This window comes from Cupressus sempervirens, chromosome 5 (genome assembly GCF_028749045.1).
Source record: "Cupressus sempervirens isolate cs-2001-9-10 chromosome 5, ASM2874904v1, whole genome shotgun sequence".
In the NCBI taxonomy this organism is placed as follows: Eukaryota; Viridiplantae; Streptophyta; class Pinopsida; order Cupressales; family Cupressaceae; genus Cupressus; species Cupressus sempervirens.
This window is the reverse complement of record NC_143122.1, coordinates 888995363-889015280: the sequence shown is the minus strand read 5'-3', so window position 1 is coordinate 889015280 and position 19918 is coordinate 888995363. Positions and strand designations below refer to the sequence as shown.

The following is a 19918-nucleotide window of genomic DNA, read 5'->3' as shown; positions in this document are numbered from 1 at the left end:
TGGGATGGATGGATGTGAGCTCCGCGCATGCTCTCAGAATACAAAAACAATTATCCTTGGGATTGAAGTATGCAAGCTATTCCTAATACATTCCTAATATGATTAAATATTGGAATATAATTGCTCAAAATGAAATTGATGTGGAATTAGATATTAATATGGATTTATGTAATTAAAAAGCTATTATGGATTATTAATATTTATTGTAGTAATATAAGTTTCTAGTGACTATTGACAAGTGCAGATCCTAAACCAAAAATAATTCCAATTAGGATCTTTAGAGTGGGCAACTTTATTACAAGTTTATGTCACTGAGCATTATGCATTCTCATCTTGAAGTTGATTTTTTATTTTTGGGCTTAATCCAAGTAAATCCCAAAAGGGACAGACATCACATGTTCACCTAAACGTGTAGGTCGACTTGCATTTACCTTGGATATCTGCATGTCCATAAGATATCTAGTGTTGCTGTTGCTCAAGAAAGGTATAAAAATGGTCCAACATTGCATTCAAAATTTTAATCAATTGAGAAAGGTTCATAAAAATACCAAATAACAAGTTGTGCAAACAATTATGAATTTGTGTTCACAAAAAAGGTTATTTATCATTCACGGTCGTCCAATACTTGAGCTTAATGAAATGGTAAATCAAGATACAAGGTATATGGGTACGTGAATCTTTATCAGAAAAGAAACCTTGAGCTAGGGAGATAGAGGCATGATGCACATTTAATCTAGCAATTAAACAAATAGACTACCCCTTATAAATCAATGTTTCAGCAGTAGGAGAATAGGAAGTATTAGGTGCAACCACATAAATGCAAGACCACGTTTATCATTAAAGAAGAATGCTCCTACCAAAAAAATGCAATGTCAATGCATGTATGTTAGAAATTTTGGCATTCTTCTAGATTGTTGAATATTAGAAGTTAGAACAAAAACAGACAAGAATTCAACCTTGAGCTGTTGTTGCCCACCATAGAAACAACAAATAAAAACCTTCAATATAAGCTGAAAATAAAAAATACAATGGTTTTGAATCATACTGAACTCAGATTGCGTATAAAAATAAAAAGCGTACCTGCCCAACTCCAGCAATAAGAAATCGTCCAGACTGTGCAAACGTAAGTGAATTAACAAATCCGGTCTGTTTTCCACATAGCACAACAAGGCATCTATTCAGATAACTGACATAACATGAACATAGGCTTAATATTTGAAACAAAATAAAGTATAGCCTCAGAGCATATGAAATGCACAAAACAAGAAATATAGCATAAAACATAATACTAATGGAATCGTGATTGTGTACCAGCCTGAAGACCCAAAAATTTAAAATAAGAATATAATTAAATATCAATCTGAGAGAGAGAGAGAGAGAGAGAGAGAGGGAGAGCGGAAAAATGCAGAGAAATGACAAAAAGATTGGGAGCACAAAAAAATGGAGCAATAAAGCAGAATAATATATCAATTTAAGGAAAGTCTCAGGAGGCAAGAAGAGGAAGGGCAAGAGGTGAAAGTCCAAAATCTGCAAAAGGCTTCTTCCAAGTTGAGTGTGAATCAAAGATTCAAAAAAAATCAATAAGGGACACCTTGGCTAATGGATCGAGCTGGATTCTACATCAAGGATTAGGAGCCAAACTTTGACCCTTCTAACCACAATGTTTTGAATACACAATTGTGGATTAGAATGTATAACCGAACTCTAAAACTGGAGCTCTTTGCTCCTGGTAGGACTAGACAATTACCTATACACTTTCATAATGGCTGATAAAATAAAATCATAAAATGATTTTGGTTATATGTGCACATTTGTGCCTTCCTAAACCTACCACACAATGCCATATTCAATTGGAATCCGGACCTAAGAAAGGAGCTGAATACAAAAGGATGAAGTCAAGGGTTGTCAGAGTTCTACCCTAACTGCTCAAAATGTGGTCAAATCAAAGAGAATTGCTAAAGAATTCAAAACAACTGCTAGCCTTGGAAGAACCGAGTCTCTCGAGAAATAAGAAACAAAATCAAACCCCAAAACCTGGCAATAATTAGGTAGAAATGGAGATTTGCAAATAATATTGCATACAAATCATACTTTGTTAGGGGGATATTTGGATATATAAGGACAATCTACCTTTGATATCACCTTGAATCTTTTTGGAGGTGCAAAAAAAGTAGGGGAATATTCACCCCTAGGGAGAAATGAGAAAAGGACAAGGAATCGATCAGCAAACAGCCCACCCAATTCCAAATGAAAGATAAGCGGATGCAATACAAGGAGAAGAATAGGAACAAGTGCAACAAGAGATCCTCAATTATCAAACATGAAATCACTTGAAAAGAATGACACTAGTGATGAGTAAAATTAGTAGTATTACCTATATCTTTGCTCAAATTGAATATTTTTCTTGATCAAATGTATATGGCCCAACTATATGCACTAATAAAAAGAGTTCGGGAACAAATTATCATCTTTATTGATACCATTCATGTAATGTCCCCTTTCAGAACTAATATTATATCAAATCGAATATTTTTCCACAATTAAAAAAGGATTCAAGAAAATAATTATCATATTTATTGATACTATTCACGTGATGTCCTTTTTCAGAACAACTTATAGTTTGCTCTGAATTCACAAATCCAAAATGAAGCAAGAGCAAAAATGCAGTTAGAGTTGTAATTCTTAGCAGTTAGAGTCGCAATTCTTACTTAAATAAGATGAAATAAGTTGTATGAATACTGAAAGTCCAATTTTTCATATCAGCTTGATCTCTTAAATCAATCTCCTTTATCAAATGTTATTCTTCTACTCAGTCTACTCTCAAAATCTGCATAACACTCTTTTACTGTTATTCCTCCATTTTGGCTTGGAATGATAACTCTTGTATACTTTATTGGTAAAAGGGTCACCACATTTCATTAGAATTGAGTCAACACTTATCAATGCTGCCTTTGAGAATAATATAATATTCCCCAAATTGCTCTCCCTAAATGTCCTCAAATGAAACACTTGCCCCTTCATATCTTGCAATGTGAGCTTGAACCACACCTCTTCATCGTGGCTCCCTTTGCAAAGGTTTACCCCTCTTTGGATGAGACAACCCTTAATAATTATGCCTTTGGAAAGAGTCACAACCCTTGAAAATTGGCCCTCTTTCAAAGAGTAACAAACCTCCAAAATCACCACATTTTCAAAGAGTCACAACCCTTCAAGACTTTTGACCTTTGAAGGAATCACTTCCTTATTTTCTTCTTATTTCTATTTATCCTCTTCAATTAATCTTCCTTGCTTCACACCTTCCATTTTATACTCTCTCCCCCTTTCAAATGAAGTTCTCCTCCCACTATATATCACATGTTTGATCGAGTTGCACCTTTTCATTTCATGCCTTTTGACCCTTCACCAACTTAACTAAAATTAATTATATTATATATTAATATTTATTTTATTACTTTATATTTTATTTTTATCCTTTTATATTTTGATTTAATTATGTTAAATCCTATTTCAAAAAGGGGACATTACATGCCCTTCCCAAATTTGCTCATCCTCAAGCAATGATTAAATGATCATGGAATCTCATCCATATCCACCTTCCACTGCACAATTATTATCATATGTGTTCTCTCCCTTATTTTGAAAGTGAATTATGATCAATAGTAGAAACTTGACAAAACTTGAGAGAATTTTTTCTCTCTTCTTCTAGAAAAAAGATCAAGCCCATCTCATAATGGTGTCAATTGAATTTGCAAATGCCAATGTTCGCATGATAGCATACCACAAATTCATATCTTTTTGTTCACTCTTAGTTATTCTCTTCTTCTAGATCAACTAAAAACATAAAGCAAAGCATGGATCGTACACTTGAAAACATGATGCATACACATGAATGCGTGAAAACATGGAGCATTCACAAAGAAAACAAGTGAATATATCGAAACACAAAGCATAACATTAAAACACAAAACATACAAATAAAAAAAATGGAGGGAACACATGAATATAATGTAGCCAAAGTTAACTTGGTCCACAAAATAGGTAGGAAAGTCCAACCAAGACCAGAACCATCTCTTAGGGTAATCAATTCACCACTTAGGCCACATGAGGCAATAACATAAAATCGGGACCAAAACCATCCCTTGGGGTAATCAATTCATCATTTGGCCCACAGGAGGCAAGGACGCCCAACCAGAACCAAATCCATCCCTTAGGGTAATTAATTTATCATTTAAGTTTTTAACCCACAAGAGGCAAGAATATTCAATCAAGACTAGATGCATCTTGTAATGTCCCTATCATAGATCACCACAAGTTGCAGAGAACATTAGCCTATCAATTAATATAACAACCCTTCATCATTTATGCCCTTTAAAAGAGTCACAACCCTTCATAATTGGCCTCTTTGAAAGAGTCACAAGCCTTCGTAATTAGTACCTTTTCAAAGAGTCCCAACCCTTCAAAACTTTTGCCCTTTGAAGGAGTCACATCCTTATCTTTTAATTTCCTTTTTTTTCTTCTATTAATTCTTCCTTTCTTCATACCTTTCCCTTTTTACTCCTTTCTCTCCCCTTTCTAATGAAGTTCTCTTCTCTATTTATATATGTCATGTTTGAAGGAGTCACAACTTTTCATTTAATGCCTTTTGAACCTTTATTGACTTAATTTTGTATTGTTATATTTTAATATTATTAAATTTTTATATATAAATTATTTTTTGTTCTCTTATAATTTTATTTTATTATTACTTATTATTAGGTCCTATTTCAAAAAGGGGACATTAGAATTCAACAAAAATATATTATTAATGAGATAATTTAGCGGTTGTTAAGAAGGTGAAGCAATCATAACTGGACTTTATATTATTTGTAAATGGAGCAAGTTTACCAAACACTAAACTAAAAGACGCACCCTTAACTTGGATAAATCGTCATTTGAGTTTTTTTAATATAACTAAAGATACTAGATCAGTAGCAACTGGAAATCTTTCCCACTTGTGCATAAAGTATGCTTGTTATTCTTGGATCTGACCACTTCTCAATTTAGCTACTACACAAAGAAGATCAAAACCTAGATCAATGCCCGTTTGAATTAGAAAATATGTGGCTCAAAGATCCAAATTTCAATTCCAGTATGGAATAACAACGAGCTAACGCTAAGTCACAAGGTTCTAATTTGGGTTTGTAATAATAAAACTAAGATTATGCAAGGGTACAAATTTGAAAAAACAAAATCAACATTACAATCGCCTTATATAAATTTAATTATTTTGAAGTAATATATCCACAAAATTATCAAAATAGTTTAACATTACCTATAAGAGTTTCTGGATTAAATTGTGTCGAATAATTTTGCATCAATGTTCCAAATCACACTCAATTATCCATCATCAAGATGAAAATAAGAAAGCATAAGAAAAATAGGATAAAGTTACAAACCTAAACAAGTGAAATAGAGTGGGAGAGGTGGAAAAATACAATTGTAGAGAACTTGTGATGCAGGAGCATCCTGGGTTTCTTTATAATCCTGCACATTAGTTCATTCTGCCTAGTTCCAATTGGGCCGACTTCGCTCACATTTAATTTTGGTATAGTCAAATTATATTTGATGAGGGCCGACTTGTGGTTTCTCCATGTTCTAGAATTATCCGTAAGCCATTTTGGCAAGTATAAGTAGGGTGTTTAGGTTTAGGGTTAAGGTAGACTTTTGGGGAGAGTTCAATAGAAAAGAGATATGTGGATTTAAAAAGCTGATTTGAAGATCTGGAAGTTGTACATTTGTAATTGGTCGTAACCCAAAAGGCCTTACAGCTGGGCATGTATGCTGAATATTTGATGAATCAATAAATATATCCTTGTTCTCCCTCTCCTTGGTGCTGTTCCTCGTGTTTGCTTCCGTTGTGTTAACTCTTGTAGGGTGGTTTTGATAGCTGGGTGTGCCTTTGGCCCTAGTTATTCATCCCTTGCCTGCATCAGTTGGTATCAGAGCCCGAAGTTCATCCTTGTGGAGATTGGATCGTGTAGAACCCTGATTTGGATCTGGTTGTAGGGTGGCAGATCTGTGGATTTGACCTATAACTTGCAGAGGGTTACGATCTTGCAGGAACCTAATTTGTAAAGATGGTTCGTGGTAGAGGAAATAATGTTGATAACGCTATATTGGATCAGTTAAGACAAATTGCACCCAGATTAGATGATGTGGAGACAGCCCAGAGGAGAGGAGCGCATCTTGAAGATGTAAGTGATGATGAAGCAGCAACACCAGACCATAATCCAGAATCTGAAGAAGATCGAGATGAGGAAAGATTGTTGCAATTATTGTCTAGGGCAAATTCAAAGCCTGCTGTAGAAGTTGTCCCTTATGATGGGAAATTGGATACAAATACTGTGCTAGATTGGATCTCTGATATGGAGAAGTTCTTTTGGTATGAAAACACTCCTGATAACAGAAAGGTGAAGATTGCAGTCACTAGGCTGAAAGGTCATGCATCATTATGGTGGGAGCACTTGCAAACTAATAGACAAAGGAGAGGAAAGGAGAAGATAAGAACTTGGCCAAAGATGGTGAACAAGGTAAAGAACAAATCCCTTTCTGCTGATTACCAAGTTAGCTTATTGAGAAAGATGCAAAATTTGAAACAAAGGGACATGACTGTGAAAGAATATACCGAGGAATTCTATAGATTGGACATCAGATCTGGACATGTGGATGATGATGTTGAGAAAATTGCAAGGTACATTAATGGATTGAGACTCTGTATCACATGAAAAGTTCTAGTAACACTATGAGGTGTTCAAGTCATTTCAGATTGACAGGTCTAGAAAATGTGTAACTGCTATTGAAAACATCCCCAAATCCATCATAAGCCTCCATGCATGATACAAGTATTATGGTGAATGGTCATATCCCCCCCATAATATTGATGTAGCCCCTCTATCATATGGTGCGATAGTGAACATTGTTCCAAATATGCAGATTTTTCCAAATTTGACTTTATGTTAGATATATTCTAGAAGTGTTTAATGATATTTGTCTCTTCTGAAGATGAACGTGATTGTTACCATCCCTATTAACAAAACATTGTTCAACTGGATCACGTATTTCCTATCTCAGCTACCGCTGTGATGACCCCTTCCTTTTGGTAAGTTTTCTCTCAATTTGTTTAGGGTGATAATATAATTATCTTATTTTGACAATAGACGTTACACTCTTACACTCTTACTCATTGAATCAACATTCCCATTTCATACTTCCTTATCACTAAAATTATGCTATCAATTTCTTATACAACTGGAGACCATATTTTTGTTATGATGACATTTCCAAACCATTTTCTTCACAATAATCAATGTCCTCAAATATGATTGCTGTCTAGTTCGATCTTGGTTATTGACTTATCATAGATTGGGATGATACAATTGCAGTCTTTAATAGTGCCTTGTGTTAATTTGGATCAGTTTGGATTTTTCATTAAACTCCTCAACTAAGTAAGAAATGGACCGACTTCCTATGAGACCCCCATCATTGTTTGTTTATATGTGGCAAAAATACTGACCGTATGTTCTAAGTGATGAATCGATTCCCTTTTCTCCAATTCAGTGATTATATCAATAATAAGCATCACAAAATTCTTCTGTGTCTTCACCTTTCAGCAAATACCCAAAATAGTTGATTTAATATTATTCCTTGGGTCGATACTTATGCTTTGTTAGCATGTTATTTGTATATAATGATCATCAGTAGTTTCTGACATATGCTGAATAGACACAAAGTCTGAATCTTCATTCGTACCATTGACTATGTATTCTTCCATGTGTATTCCCTGGTTGGATATTCATTGTCTGATTATATTCCAATCATATTAAATATTATTCGATTTATAAATTGAAATCCCTCTTTTTCCATCATAGTCATCTGCGACTAATGAATTTACCCTAGAGTTGAATTTCTGTCTGATAGCTGAAAGAGAAACTGAGATTTTTTATGATATATAATTGTGAGGTTCTATACTGGTCGCTGATTCTGACTGGACCTGACTTATGTGATTCCTTCCTTCTTGATTATTTCTATCAATCATTTTTATTAATTGATTGAGGTGTCATCCTAAGCTATAGAAAACTGGATAATATATATTGATGTCTGAATTGAGTCTAATCATTGATGCTTATAGTACCAACACTGCCAATAGAGAATATTGCTGGAGCATTCGAATGAATCTCTGAGATAACTTCTATTAATATTCATCTTCCTTTACAATTCAGCAATGGTAGGTTTTTGTGTGAAGAGAATTTTGTTCAATTCTAGTTTCTGCACTGTGTATTTAAAATATGGTCTGTAGAACAAGTCTTCAAATGATAGTAGACCTGATTCTCTTCCATAGTGTGGATGCTCAATAATAGGTATCAATGTAAGTCTTGTTTGATGAGTCAATCCTTATATTCCATTGACTCGAGTATACGTGGTAGTAGGTTAATTGTGATACCTTATCTTCTTTCATTCCCATAGCTGAGATGAAGTTTGTTTTGCCGGCAGATACCTTCCATTTTTGTTGTTTGATAATCCTCTATGCACTATACATATATAATCTTTATTATATCAACATTGTATCTTATGATTAAATCAATCCGACTGTAGCTATAATCTTAACAATATGCACTCAAATGCAAGGAAAGTTTTACATCAGAAGTTAAAAAGGCAGAAAAGCAGGCCCTTAATGTAACATATATTTGCAATATGCAATAGTGCAAGACAATCATCTTTTAATGAGTCGAATTAGATAACCTTAGCATTTAACTTCAGCAATATGAACTTCCCACTAAAAATATGCTCACTGGTGCTATTTAAATTTTAATTAGGCCTTTTCTCATCTGACATTGACTTCAGAACAGAAAAAGGTGATCTCATTTCTTACCAAAGGTATATCATGCACAACTTTAAGGCTTTTACTGCTGTTCTCAATAGCCCACAATCGCACAATTCCATCACCAGCCCCTGATGCAGCAAGATCACTCCCTCTACACACTGCAAGAGCTCCAACCCAGGACTCTACAGAAGAGCTACTTCCCATTTTATGTGTTACGTTACCATTTCCTGCATCCAAGCAAAAAATTCAACACAATGTTTTAAACACATAAACTAGAGAAGAAAAGAAAGAGAAACAAATGAACCAAAACAAAAGCGTGTTAAAAACATAGACATCCAAAAAGCAGTAACAAGGTCCAAACTTGCAGGTCGTGTAATGTCTCCATTTTGGATTTTTTTTACAATGCAATTGGTGTTGGCTTTGCAGGTTAGTGTCAGCCTGATCAGAGGAATAATTTACCAATGAGCTTAGATGGTTTAAAGGAGTCATTAGTACTTTCACATGTTATTTACGACTTCTGGTTGTTAATGTTTTCGAACCAGAATACAGGAATGTGATAACAAATGACACAATAACTTATCCTGAGAAAACCCTCCTACTCAGGGGTGGAAAATCCAGCCCCACAAAATATAGACCCTTTTATAGAAAGCTAAAACAAATACACAGGGCTCTTAAACTTCTGATTATCAATACCAAACAATCGATCAGTCAGTAGTATACGAAGTTCAATCACTTCAACTATGCAGATACAGAATATAAAAGTTCTTCAAATGAGATTAACTAACTCACTCAAATCTGGTTTATCACAGATCACATACATACAAATACAATATCATAAGATGCGCTTGATACAGAAGATTTACTCATATTTCAGACCAGTAAATATCTATGCAGCAAAATGATCAAACACCCAATACTCTCTCTCAACCCAATTTCTCTCCAACTGAACAGTATAATAAAGGCACCAATGATTTATCAATTAATTATATCTCTTTGAATAAATGACATTATTTCTCTTGCAACAAATTTGGCTAGTTACAGGGGTTGTCTTTACAGTCCACTCATCCTTGATTTTTAAAAAAATATCTACCATAGAGATTCCGGAATAGTATAGAGAGAGAGAGAGAGACTTCAAGTTTGAAGAGCTGCAGTTGTGACACTTATTTTGCCTAGCATAATTGCTAATTGCACCTTCCTATGCAAATTAATTCATTTTGTTCAATGTTGTCTTTTTTAACCTTTCTCAATAGATCAATTATTTTTGTTCAATGTTGGCATTTTAATCAAACAGTGGCATGACATTAAACCCAAATTTCCAATTATCATTTACAAATTGCTTACCAATATCATTGCCATCATTAACTTGTGATGATGTCATTTCTTCTGGCTTTTCCTCAGCGCCATGATTCTCTGAGAGATGTTGAATACCCGCATGCCCATGTGCACCTTTTGCAATAAAAACCGGTTTTTTCCGCATCATGCTCCAAAGTTCTATGCTTCCATCATCAGAACCTGATATAAACTCTTCATTGTTGACAAAACAACAACATTCTAAAGATGTTGCAGGTCCTCTAAACACTAACTGTGTCTCCTCAGGAATCTGCACACCAAAGTTAGTCATTGGGGAGAATCTATTAAATAATCAGTAAACCATAACCATCACACAAGCACTCTAAAGAAAAAAGGCCATAAATAGATTTCATCATAAAAGTTGAAGCCACTGAATGGATGGTGATGGGAATTTCTAGTTTATCTGCCTTGAACATCATTAGTAATAAATGATCCATCATTTTATATAATGTCAACAAATAAAATACTAAAACTATACAGGGAAGCTAGAAAAAAGGGGTAAAATATTGTGAAAGATAAAACGAAATTTTCACAACCACGGGAATGCTCCATAATATAGACACTAGATTGGGAGAATGATATGATGAGCTAAGCACCTACACCATAAGATCATTCAGATTTTCTAGACAAGAAGTTTCAAAGCAAATTACAGAAGATCTTGGTATTTGTTTCATGACACACAACACATACTGATAGCAAAAATTTCAGAATACTATCATCAAACACCTCAAAAGAAGTGACATTATTTTTTAATGTAAACTTGAGCTGCTATATAAAAAATTATATATGAAACAGGATATCTCTAAGTGCCTAAATCCTTCCACCAATACATTAAAAGATACCTTCCATAAACGCAATGTGTGATCACGTCCAACAGAAAGAACTCGTTCTTTTCGCAAGCAATCTACCATTAGGATTTCACTTTGATGACCGTAGAGAGTATCCATGTACAATCTGTCTTCTGCACTCCACAATTTGATTGTGCGATCAAATGATCCAGATATGAGTTGCTGTGTACCTTGCCGAAAAGCTAAACAAGACACAGCTCCCCTGTGACCTGGAAAGGCCTGCAGTAAATAGAGAAGATTAAAAATTGAATGATTGCTCTGCCCAGATTAATAATGGATAAGCACTAGAGGTTATGAAATTTGTACTTGAATATGTTCCCGTGTGCGGGTATCCCATAGATGAACAAAACGATCTAATCCTCCAGTAGCCATGTACCGGCCATCAGAACTGATAGCCATTGATAGAATATGTTTGCTGCGCTGCTTCCTATTTAAACTTTTTGTAGAGGCTTCCTTGCTAGGCCAGTCATATTTCTCACTTGCACCTGTTTCAACATCCCAATGAAAAATAGTACCATCTTTTGATGCTGAGAAACCCTTTGAATCATCTTCTCTTAGAGCTACAGCTGTTACAGACTGCTTGTGTCTTTTAACAACTCGCCACTCTACCTGATTGGAAGGCTTCACAACCCTGTTGAGAATTGACCTTTAGCATTCATTTATTATACGGAACCAAACTAACATACCACAACATATTGTCTTGAATTTCCATTTACTAAATGAATTCTTTTCAAAATTCTGAAGGGCTAATCAATAATTTCCTGTGGCACTTATTAGAGAAATTTGGAATTTGGAATAATTGTCCACTCAATTACTTACTACTTCAAACCATCATACGAGGCTATGCATTGAACTCTTTTACAAAACTCAGCACCAACCACACTATCAACATTTCTTTAGCAAAAAAAAAATATTACCAATAGGCTGGATAGCTATTCAAAATTCATGATATAAACATCAAAAAAAGAAACTAAAACAGCTATAAACATTCATGCGCATAGACTTGTTCCTTGAATGAAGTATGCACACATGTAATAGAATCAAACGACTAGGCAGTTCAGTTGAATACAATGCCTTTTCTGGAAGTAGAGAAAAGATAAATGCACCAGCAAGCTATCATAACATCTACGAAAAAATTATCTTTAAATTGTATTTTGTTAATATTTCATTGACAATCAAGTAAACAAGCAAGTATTTTTAGATTAACAATCTTCTGTTAATATTTCAGATTATCATAACTACTAATTTTAAGTGTTTGAACCATTCTCTGGTGAATGAAACTCAAAAACTTTAAAATAAAAGCCCTGGTCTAAATAAACACAAAGAATCACCTCAAGAAAAAAAGTTCTTATAATAAAAAATTTAAACACAAGAGGTTTGAATCTCCAGGCCATCAAGTTGCTCTTATTTGTCGCATCAACAATAATACACAACTAAACCAATATACAGTTGAGAACTCCAGACACCAATAAAAATAACTAAAAGATCATTGTAATTTGACGGCATACAGTCAACTGTGACTTATTTCTGGTGCAAAAGCTTAAGCTGTATATCCATGGCATCATTTAGAGTTGGATCCACACCCAAAAGAAAAACGTGCAGAACTTGTCCCAAAAAGATAATTTCTGCAATGTCCCTAAATTTAAGTTCCACTAAGGCCATAGCTAAAATAAAAAATGTATAGTACTGCAAAAATGCGAAGTACTATAACAAAAATTTAGGTACTATAAAATCATAACTTCAACTTGCAATGTATAAACTTACTGATAACCAAAGCAGAGTATCTCATGGTTTAGAGCCCCATAAAAGCATAAATCGTTTGGGGAGTAAATCCACAAACCAGAGGAGTGGGATTTTTAAATCCGCAAACTAGAGGAGTGGAATTTTGGAAACAATCAACAAAAATCAGATATAGACAAAAAAATGTGAAAAACTCAAGAAAAGTAGTCAAGAACTGCGCTTCTTTTTTAATTAAAGGACATTTCCATAGAATGGATGAAAAGGGACATACATAATGATTCAAAGCACTTGCACAACCTCCTGATATATTTTAAACTTGGAGTACTCAAAGTTTTAACCGTGATATTGTTTGTTTAGAATTCAATCAAGCTATGATTTGAACAACAAAATATGATGTGGCCTTTCTTATTTTTCAAAATCAGAATGAAGCTACGAAAATCTTCATATTCATTTAAGTAGAATTCATTTGTGATATTGCTATCAAGATTCGTCTGTGTAGTTTTTGAGTCAAACTCATTGACCCAAGTTTCATGAGTAGTAGTTTACAATATTCCATCTCACATAAGAATGAATGGAACACTATGCACTCATTACATCCAAGTGGTGCTCACAAACGTGAACCACTAGGACTTCCCAAAAGGTCACCCATCCCAGTACTACTCCAAGCATAAGTGCAATTAACCATGATTGTACCTTAAGAATCATTCTTTAGAAAGCCTCTTAAACTCATCAATTGATAAGTGGGAGATGTTTTCCATAGAAAATCTAATCGTTATATTTACTATCAGGATTCATCTATGTAGTTTTTTAGTCAAACTCATTGACCTAAGTTTCATTAGTGGTTCGCAAGAACCCATCTCTTATGAGATTGAATGGAACAATTAGCATTCATTGCATCTAAGTGATAAAGAGTGAAGCACCAAGACTTCCCAAGTCGTCACCCATCCTAATAGCGGTCTAGCTCAAGTGTGTTTAACAACGAAGTTTCCTCCAAAGTTAATCCCACTTGGCTTGCAACCCCATTTACATAACCTTCAATATGTGTTGTGCCTTATGAACCATTTATTGGAAAGCCCCTTATACAAATCAAATAATAAGTAGGCCATATTTTCCACAAGTAGTCAAACTATGATATCTCTATCAAAATTCATCAGTGTAATTTTTGAGTCAAACTCATTGATCCAAGTTTCTTGAGTAATGGTTCTCAAGAATCCATCTCTCATGAGAATGAATGGAACACTTAACACTCATTGAATCTAGGTGATGAGCAGAGGTGAAGCATCGGGACTTTCCAAAACATCACCCATCCTAGTACTATTCCAACTCAAAGTGCACTTAACCACAAAGTTGCCTCCAAGGTTAGGCCCACTTTGTTTGCAACCCCATTCACAAAACCTTCAGCAAGTGTTCTGCCCTATGAAACATTCATTATAAAGCCCCTTAAGCTCATCAAATGATAAGTTGGAGATATTTTCCATAAGTTAAATTTTGATATTGCTAATAATTTTTGAGTTAAACTCGTTGACCCATGTTTTGTGAGTAGTGGTTCACAAGAGCCCATCCCTCATGAAAATGAATGGAGCACTAACCACTCGTTGCATCTAGGTGAAGCATTAGGACTTCTCGAGATGTCATTCATCCTAGTATTATAGCTTAGACATGCTTAACCATGGAGTTTCGTCCAAGGTTAAGGCTACTTTGCTTGAAACCCTGTTTGCAAAACCTTTAACAAGTATTGTGCCTTATGAAGCATTCATTAGGAAGCCCCTTAATCTCATCAATTGATAAGAAGGAAAATTCATTATTTAGAACTCTCTCAAGTTCCTTTCATTATATACACTCAACAAACAATTGTATACAAAGTTGGCATGACATACACATATGTGAAGTGATACATACACGTGTATATAACAAAACAATTCTATATATGTTGAACATAAAGACTGAGCTGCGTGAATTATAAATTTAATTTAAGTTATAAATATTGAGCAATTTCATAAATCATAAGAACTTATATGTCATAATTGACAAGCCTAAAGTGATTTATATAATTATCGACAGGTTCTTTGTTTTCTCTAAAATAGATAGTGAAAAACAATGTTACCCTGCTCTTTTAGATATATTGCAACAAATAAGGAAGCTTTGTTATGATCTTCTTTTGCTTCATATTGCAACAATTTAAATATTTGAAATTCACATAAACAAAATCAATGTTAGAAAAGAAATATTATCAATCAAGTTATACAATATATTCAATGCAGAGAGGAAAAATTTCTTTGTAATTGCCTATCTCTCATGCCACTTCCCGAATCTACAATACTTCGCGACTACGCAAAACTTTCAACCCCACTTTCCCAATTGCATCTTGAACGCCACGCATCAATTTCGTAGAGAAACACGTCATATTTTTGCAAGTTTTTCCCATCACAATTGCTATTAGAGTTTTCGCTAGTTTCCCGTAATTATTTTGCTTATCAAATTGTCACTTTTTGCCAATTAATCATCTAATAAATTGCAAAAAAAGTTGAAAGTCGTTGACCAAAAATCCTTGATTTTTGGGAGAATGAATCACTGCACATGCCAACTAATGATTAATCACACATAATCGTGATTTTTTGTCATTTTTTGCTTCTATGCTATTAATATTTATTAATAGACAATAACAATTAATATTTTGAAACTACTTTGTAATATTAATTATAAACTATAAGAGTTTGTTGCTTCTTGTAAACGGGCAATCTATAATAGTCATAGTTACACCGCCTTCGGGGACGGGGGGACGGCAGAATTGGGGGGCAAGTTCCTAGGACGGGCTTACAGAGGGGCCTCAATTTGGGGACAACGGGGAGACGGTGGCAGGGGACGGGGCGTTGTATATACTATACATACGATACTTAAAATGCTAGTTATGAAAAGATGTATTGCAATAGAAGATATAAAGATGTAAAAGTGTCAATACTTGAACATTGCATTGAGTTGGAACATCGAACATTGAACATAAATAGTCAAATCAGCACATAGTAAACATTGGACATCCCCCCATCCTCAGTGAAGGTGGCAAAAATTGACGGTGTCGCTTGGGATAGGGGGACAAAGTCCCCAAGTACCTGGTGCATCCCCTTCTTCGAGATGTGGGGCAAAAGGGGAGGGACGTGTCTCCATGTTACTATGATAATAGTGCATAATAATTATAGTTTCATAGCCCAAGTCCCCGGTGCATCCCCGTCTCTTCATAGCCTTTGCTCATTATAAATTAGAGGTTGCTGGCATTTGGAACACAAATACCAATCTGGCAGCGCTTAGTACATTTGCAGCGATCCTTCGTGAAAACCAACAAATAATGCTCCTCAACCAAAAGCCAACTACTCTACAATTATTGGTGTTGTCTATTATGATAATGGTCAAGATAAAGATGTAATCAACACATGCACCATCTTCATCTCCCCCTTAAAATCCACTATTATTAGATGCATTTTCCTTTTACAAGTCACTTCAATGACTTTGATTGATCAACAACTAAAGGTTTCCATTATTCCATCCATGATATGGATACCTCTACCTCATCCCACAAATTACTTATGGGCTTCAATGGATCCCTTACGAGGTTCGTCTTTTGCAATTAGTTGTCAAATACCTCAAAACCTAGGCACTTGTACCCTTTTCAATCTTCATTAATTTATCTGAGCATTTTTTGCCAACATGGTGAGAAGAAAATGTTGAAAGTCAATCCCTTTGCATAGATACATCTATGAATGTGATAATTGGCAATCTCTTGAAACTCTTGTAAAATATCATTTCCAGCTATTTGATTTGGTCTCGTGTAAGAACCATGGATTGTTCTTTAAGTGTGGCCAAAAGTGGGCAATTCCTCTACCAAAAGTTCAAGATCAGATGGAGCAAGGGGGCTCATTTCTTGAGGCCCTCTCCACAACCCAAAACACATGTTACATCACCAAATGTAAAGAACTAGCCTATAGAGATTACTATAACAGTGTGTCGTGGTCCCCAAGAAATTGAAGATGAGGATATTCCTTCCAAATGTCCATTTAGCTCTTCTAGAACCCATATGACTACCATTTCCCCACGTATATAAATCACCAAAAAGTGTTATACAGCACAGCTGAGATATTCCCCACATGCTAAAAGCTCACCACTGGTATTAACGAGAGCCTCAACATGTTTTGGATGTGAAACATTGACATCTACAGCATGGCCAAGTCTACCTCCACAAGCAATGCTCCTATACATCAAGCACTACAGCTGACTTCTATCACAGACTTCTGTAACTATTTATCTACCCCCTTTTACCTCATTTCACAGTTCTTGTATGATTTCTGCATGTTTTCCTCTATAGAATCATATGCGACTATATTTGAGAATTGTTTTAGGTTTGAAAGTTGCCTTTTAATGAATACAGTTTTGATTTGAACTATGAAAACTCTTCATGCCTATGACTATATAATTGCATGCTTGTATGTATTACTCATCTTGACAGATTCAAAGGAACAAAAAGTTTCCATATTTCTGAAGGAATTTAGGCAACTACTACAACCAACCATATGATACAACTTTACGTTTGCAATATATCATGCCCATGCTAGAGATCATGTTCTTAATAAATAAACCTAGGATATACAATAAAATATAATGGCAATTCATTATAATAGGCCACCGCCAACCATATCTACAAGAATTAAACAGAAGAAATTTATTTTAAAAGGGAAAGTAGAGTTAGAAGAAATTATAAAGCAATTTAATTTTTAATAGGGTTGACTGGAATATTTTTTATCATTAAATAGCGGCTAGGGGCAGCGCCCTTGTAGTAATATCTAAAAAATCACATCATTGGGCAAGAGACTGTATTCAAAATGTCCTGATTATTACTTCTATCTGTAATTCATCTACCCCTCAACCGAACATCTTCTATAAATCCTACTAAACAACAACCCATCCAGGCATTTCCTTGGCAGCACAAACCTTGACTAGGCATCCAGGGCCACACTTAGAATGAATGGCCAAATCCTCTTTCACAAGTAGCTCCACACTAGAGGAGGCAAAACTGATATCTTTGACCTGAACACTCTCCTCATCCCTAGCAAGACCTTCCAAAACGAATTACTTCTGCAACCAACCAGGCCACACTCCTTTAGTAGGTCCATCAATTTCTTCAGAAAAGTATTGCATCTTGCCACCATCCACCGCTACACAATTCTAGAACCATCCACCCAGCAAAGGGGATATCTCTTCACTTCCTTCCCTCATTGACATATCACATAGTAGACTTTTAGCAAAGCGATCATCTTCTTTTCATCAATGTTCTCCTGCATATGGTCTAATTCATCAAGGAAATTTTCTTGAAAAGCTTCGTACACAATGCAACCATATCCTTCGCTTCACCAACATTGTTCAAGACTGCAACAAACATTGTCGTAATATCCATATTCACACAACAACAATGCTCAGATGAGAGAAAATCCCCGCCCAAAAGCCTATGTACTGCACAGACAACCAGCCCATGGCTGTAGATCAGAAGCTTTTCTGCCATTTCTCTAATTAAAAAGCAGTGCCCCATTATGGAAAGGTGTGAGTCCCCCAACTCTGGAAGCTACAAGGGTGAGCAAAATGCATTTGTAGATGGGAGCATTAAAGACATTTTTGGAATGGAAATCGAATAAGCAGATCAGCAATTTGGATTATATATGAGGACCTATTAAGGAGTGAAAGACAAGTCAATATTAAGGAAGAGAACTGCAATCAGCAATGACACAGCAGAAAACTCAGATGAGTTTTCTTTTCAGAATTATTGAGTTGAATGATAATTAAATTTCATCATTTTTTAATATTTAAGATACAATACAGTTTTCAACCTAAATAGGAACTATTGTTCTAGGGCAAAAATAGGAAATGTCCCTAAAGAGAAAACTACACAATATTGCCCATGTAAACTGACACTAGTTCTGTTGCTCCTTGCAATGTCTATCTTGCTTCTTTAAAACGCTGTCGTGCTCAATTTCTACCTTTAGGACTGTCTCTTAACCAAAACAAAAATCAAGTGATTTCATGAACTCCATTGCTCGATGTTCTTATCAAGAAAAAGTTTTCTCGCACGTGATACCTTCAAAATCATCCTCCCAATTATTACCTTAGCCAAAAAGAGAATTTTATCAATCCGATAAATAAATTTAAATGAAGAAGGGAAATACCTCGAAGCAAGAAGACGCTGCACACGGCCGCTCTCTTCGAACTGCTCCTGCTGAAGAATCTCGGCAACAAGCGAATCCCGTTTACCCCTCCGCCCTTCTTCATCTTCATCTTCTTCGTTTTCCTCATCCTGATCTTTTGTTATTTCCCTAATTTTGTCCAGATAAGCTTTGGCCAACTTAAGTCGCTTATCATCAGCAGTCTCTGTATCTTCCAAGGCGACGTCTTCATCTTCTTCCTCCCCATTTCTGTCAACAAAATCGTCGTCGTCTTCTTCGCTGCTGTGAATCTCCTCCCCTTTCCCTCTTTGTCATTTAAAGGTTTTATCGTTGAAAAATGGGTCATTGCCAATTGCAGGAGTTTTTCTTTTTCTGTTACTTACTCCTCCTCGTCCTCCTCTTCCTCCTCCTCTGGATACATTGCTCTTATGGCGCTGCTGGTTTTTCTTCATATTAAACATTGTCGGAAATCTTGATCCTTTCAGCTCTAACAATGGCGGCACCTTCCTTCAGAAACTCTGTGACTGCCACTGCATTTTTTCATCGGCTTAAACCTCTGAAAATAAATTTTAGGTTTTGGGGGACTGAATCTTGCCTATGCGACCGAAAAGAATTAAATTGGATGGAAGGAATATTTTTTTTTTAAAATTATTTAACATATACTTTTACAAATCTACATAACTATATAAATTTTACAAATTTACATAACTATATAAATATTGGTAGACATATTACAATCTTTTCAGATTAATTTGAAGTTGTTTTCATTTAATTTTTGATAACTAGTTTTAAAAATAGTTTCACATATAAATAAGAAATCTATTGGTTGTAAGTTGAGTATGATCTTCAAGTAGGCCTTCCTTGTGTGTAGAAGGTCATTTTCTATTAATAGCATTTATTTCCTTATCCAACTTTTTTTT

At 35.0% G+C, this 19918-nt stretch overlaps 1 protein-coding gene across 1 annotated transcript; it reads right to left on the bottom strand.

Annotated features, from left to right (window-relative positions):
• Window positions 1-1014: 1014 nt before the first annotated feature.
• LOC149558776 (U3 snoRNP-associated protein-like EMB2271) lies at window positions 1015-19419 on the bottom strand. Its single transcript, XM_089831039.1, has 7 exons — window positions 19382-19419; window positions 19002-19304; window positions 11365-11689; window positions 11053-11277; window positions 10202-10460; window positions 8909-9087; window positions 1015-1146 (listed from the first exon to the last, which is right to left on the bottom strand). Exons 1-7 carry the CDS (start codon window positions 19417-19419, stop codon window positions 1051-1053), a joined length of 1425 nt encoding a protein of 474 aa, XP_089687165.1. The 3' UTR covers window positions 1015-1050.
• Window positions 19420-19918: the final 499 nt, after the last annotated feature.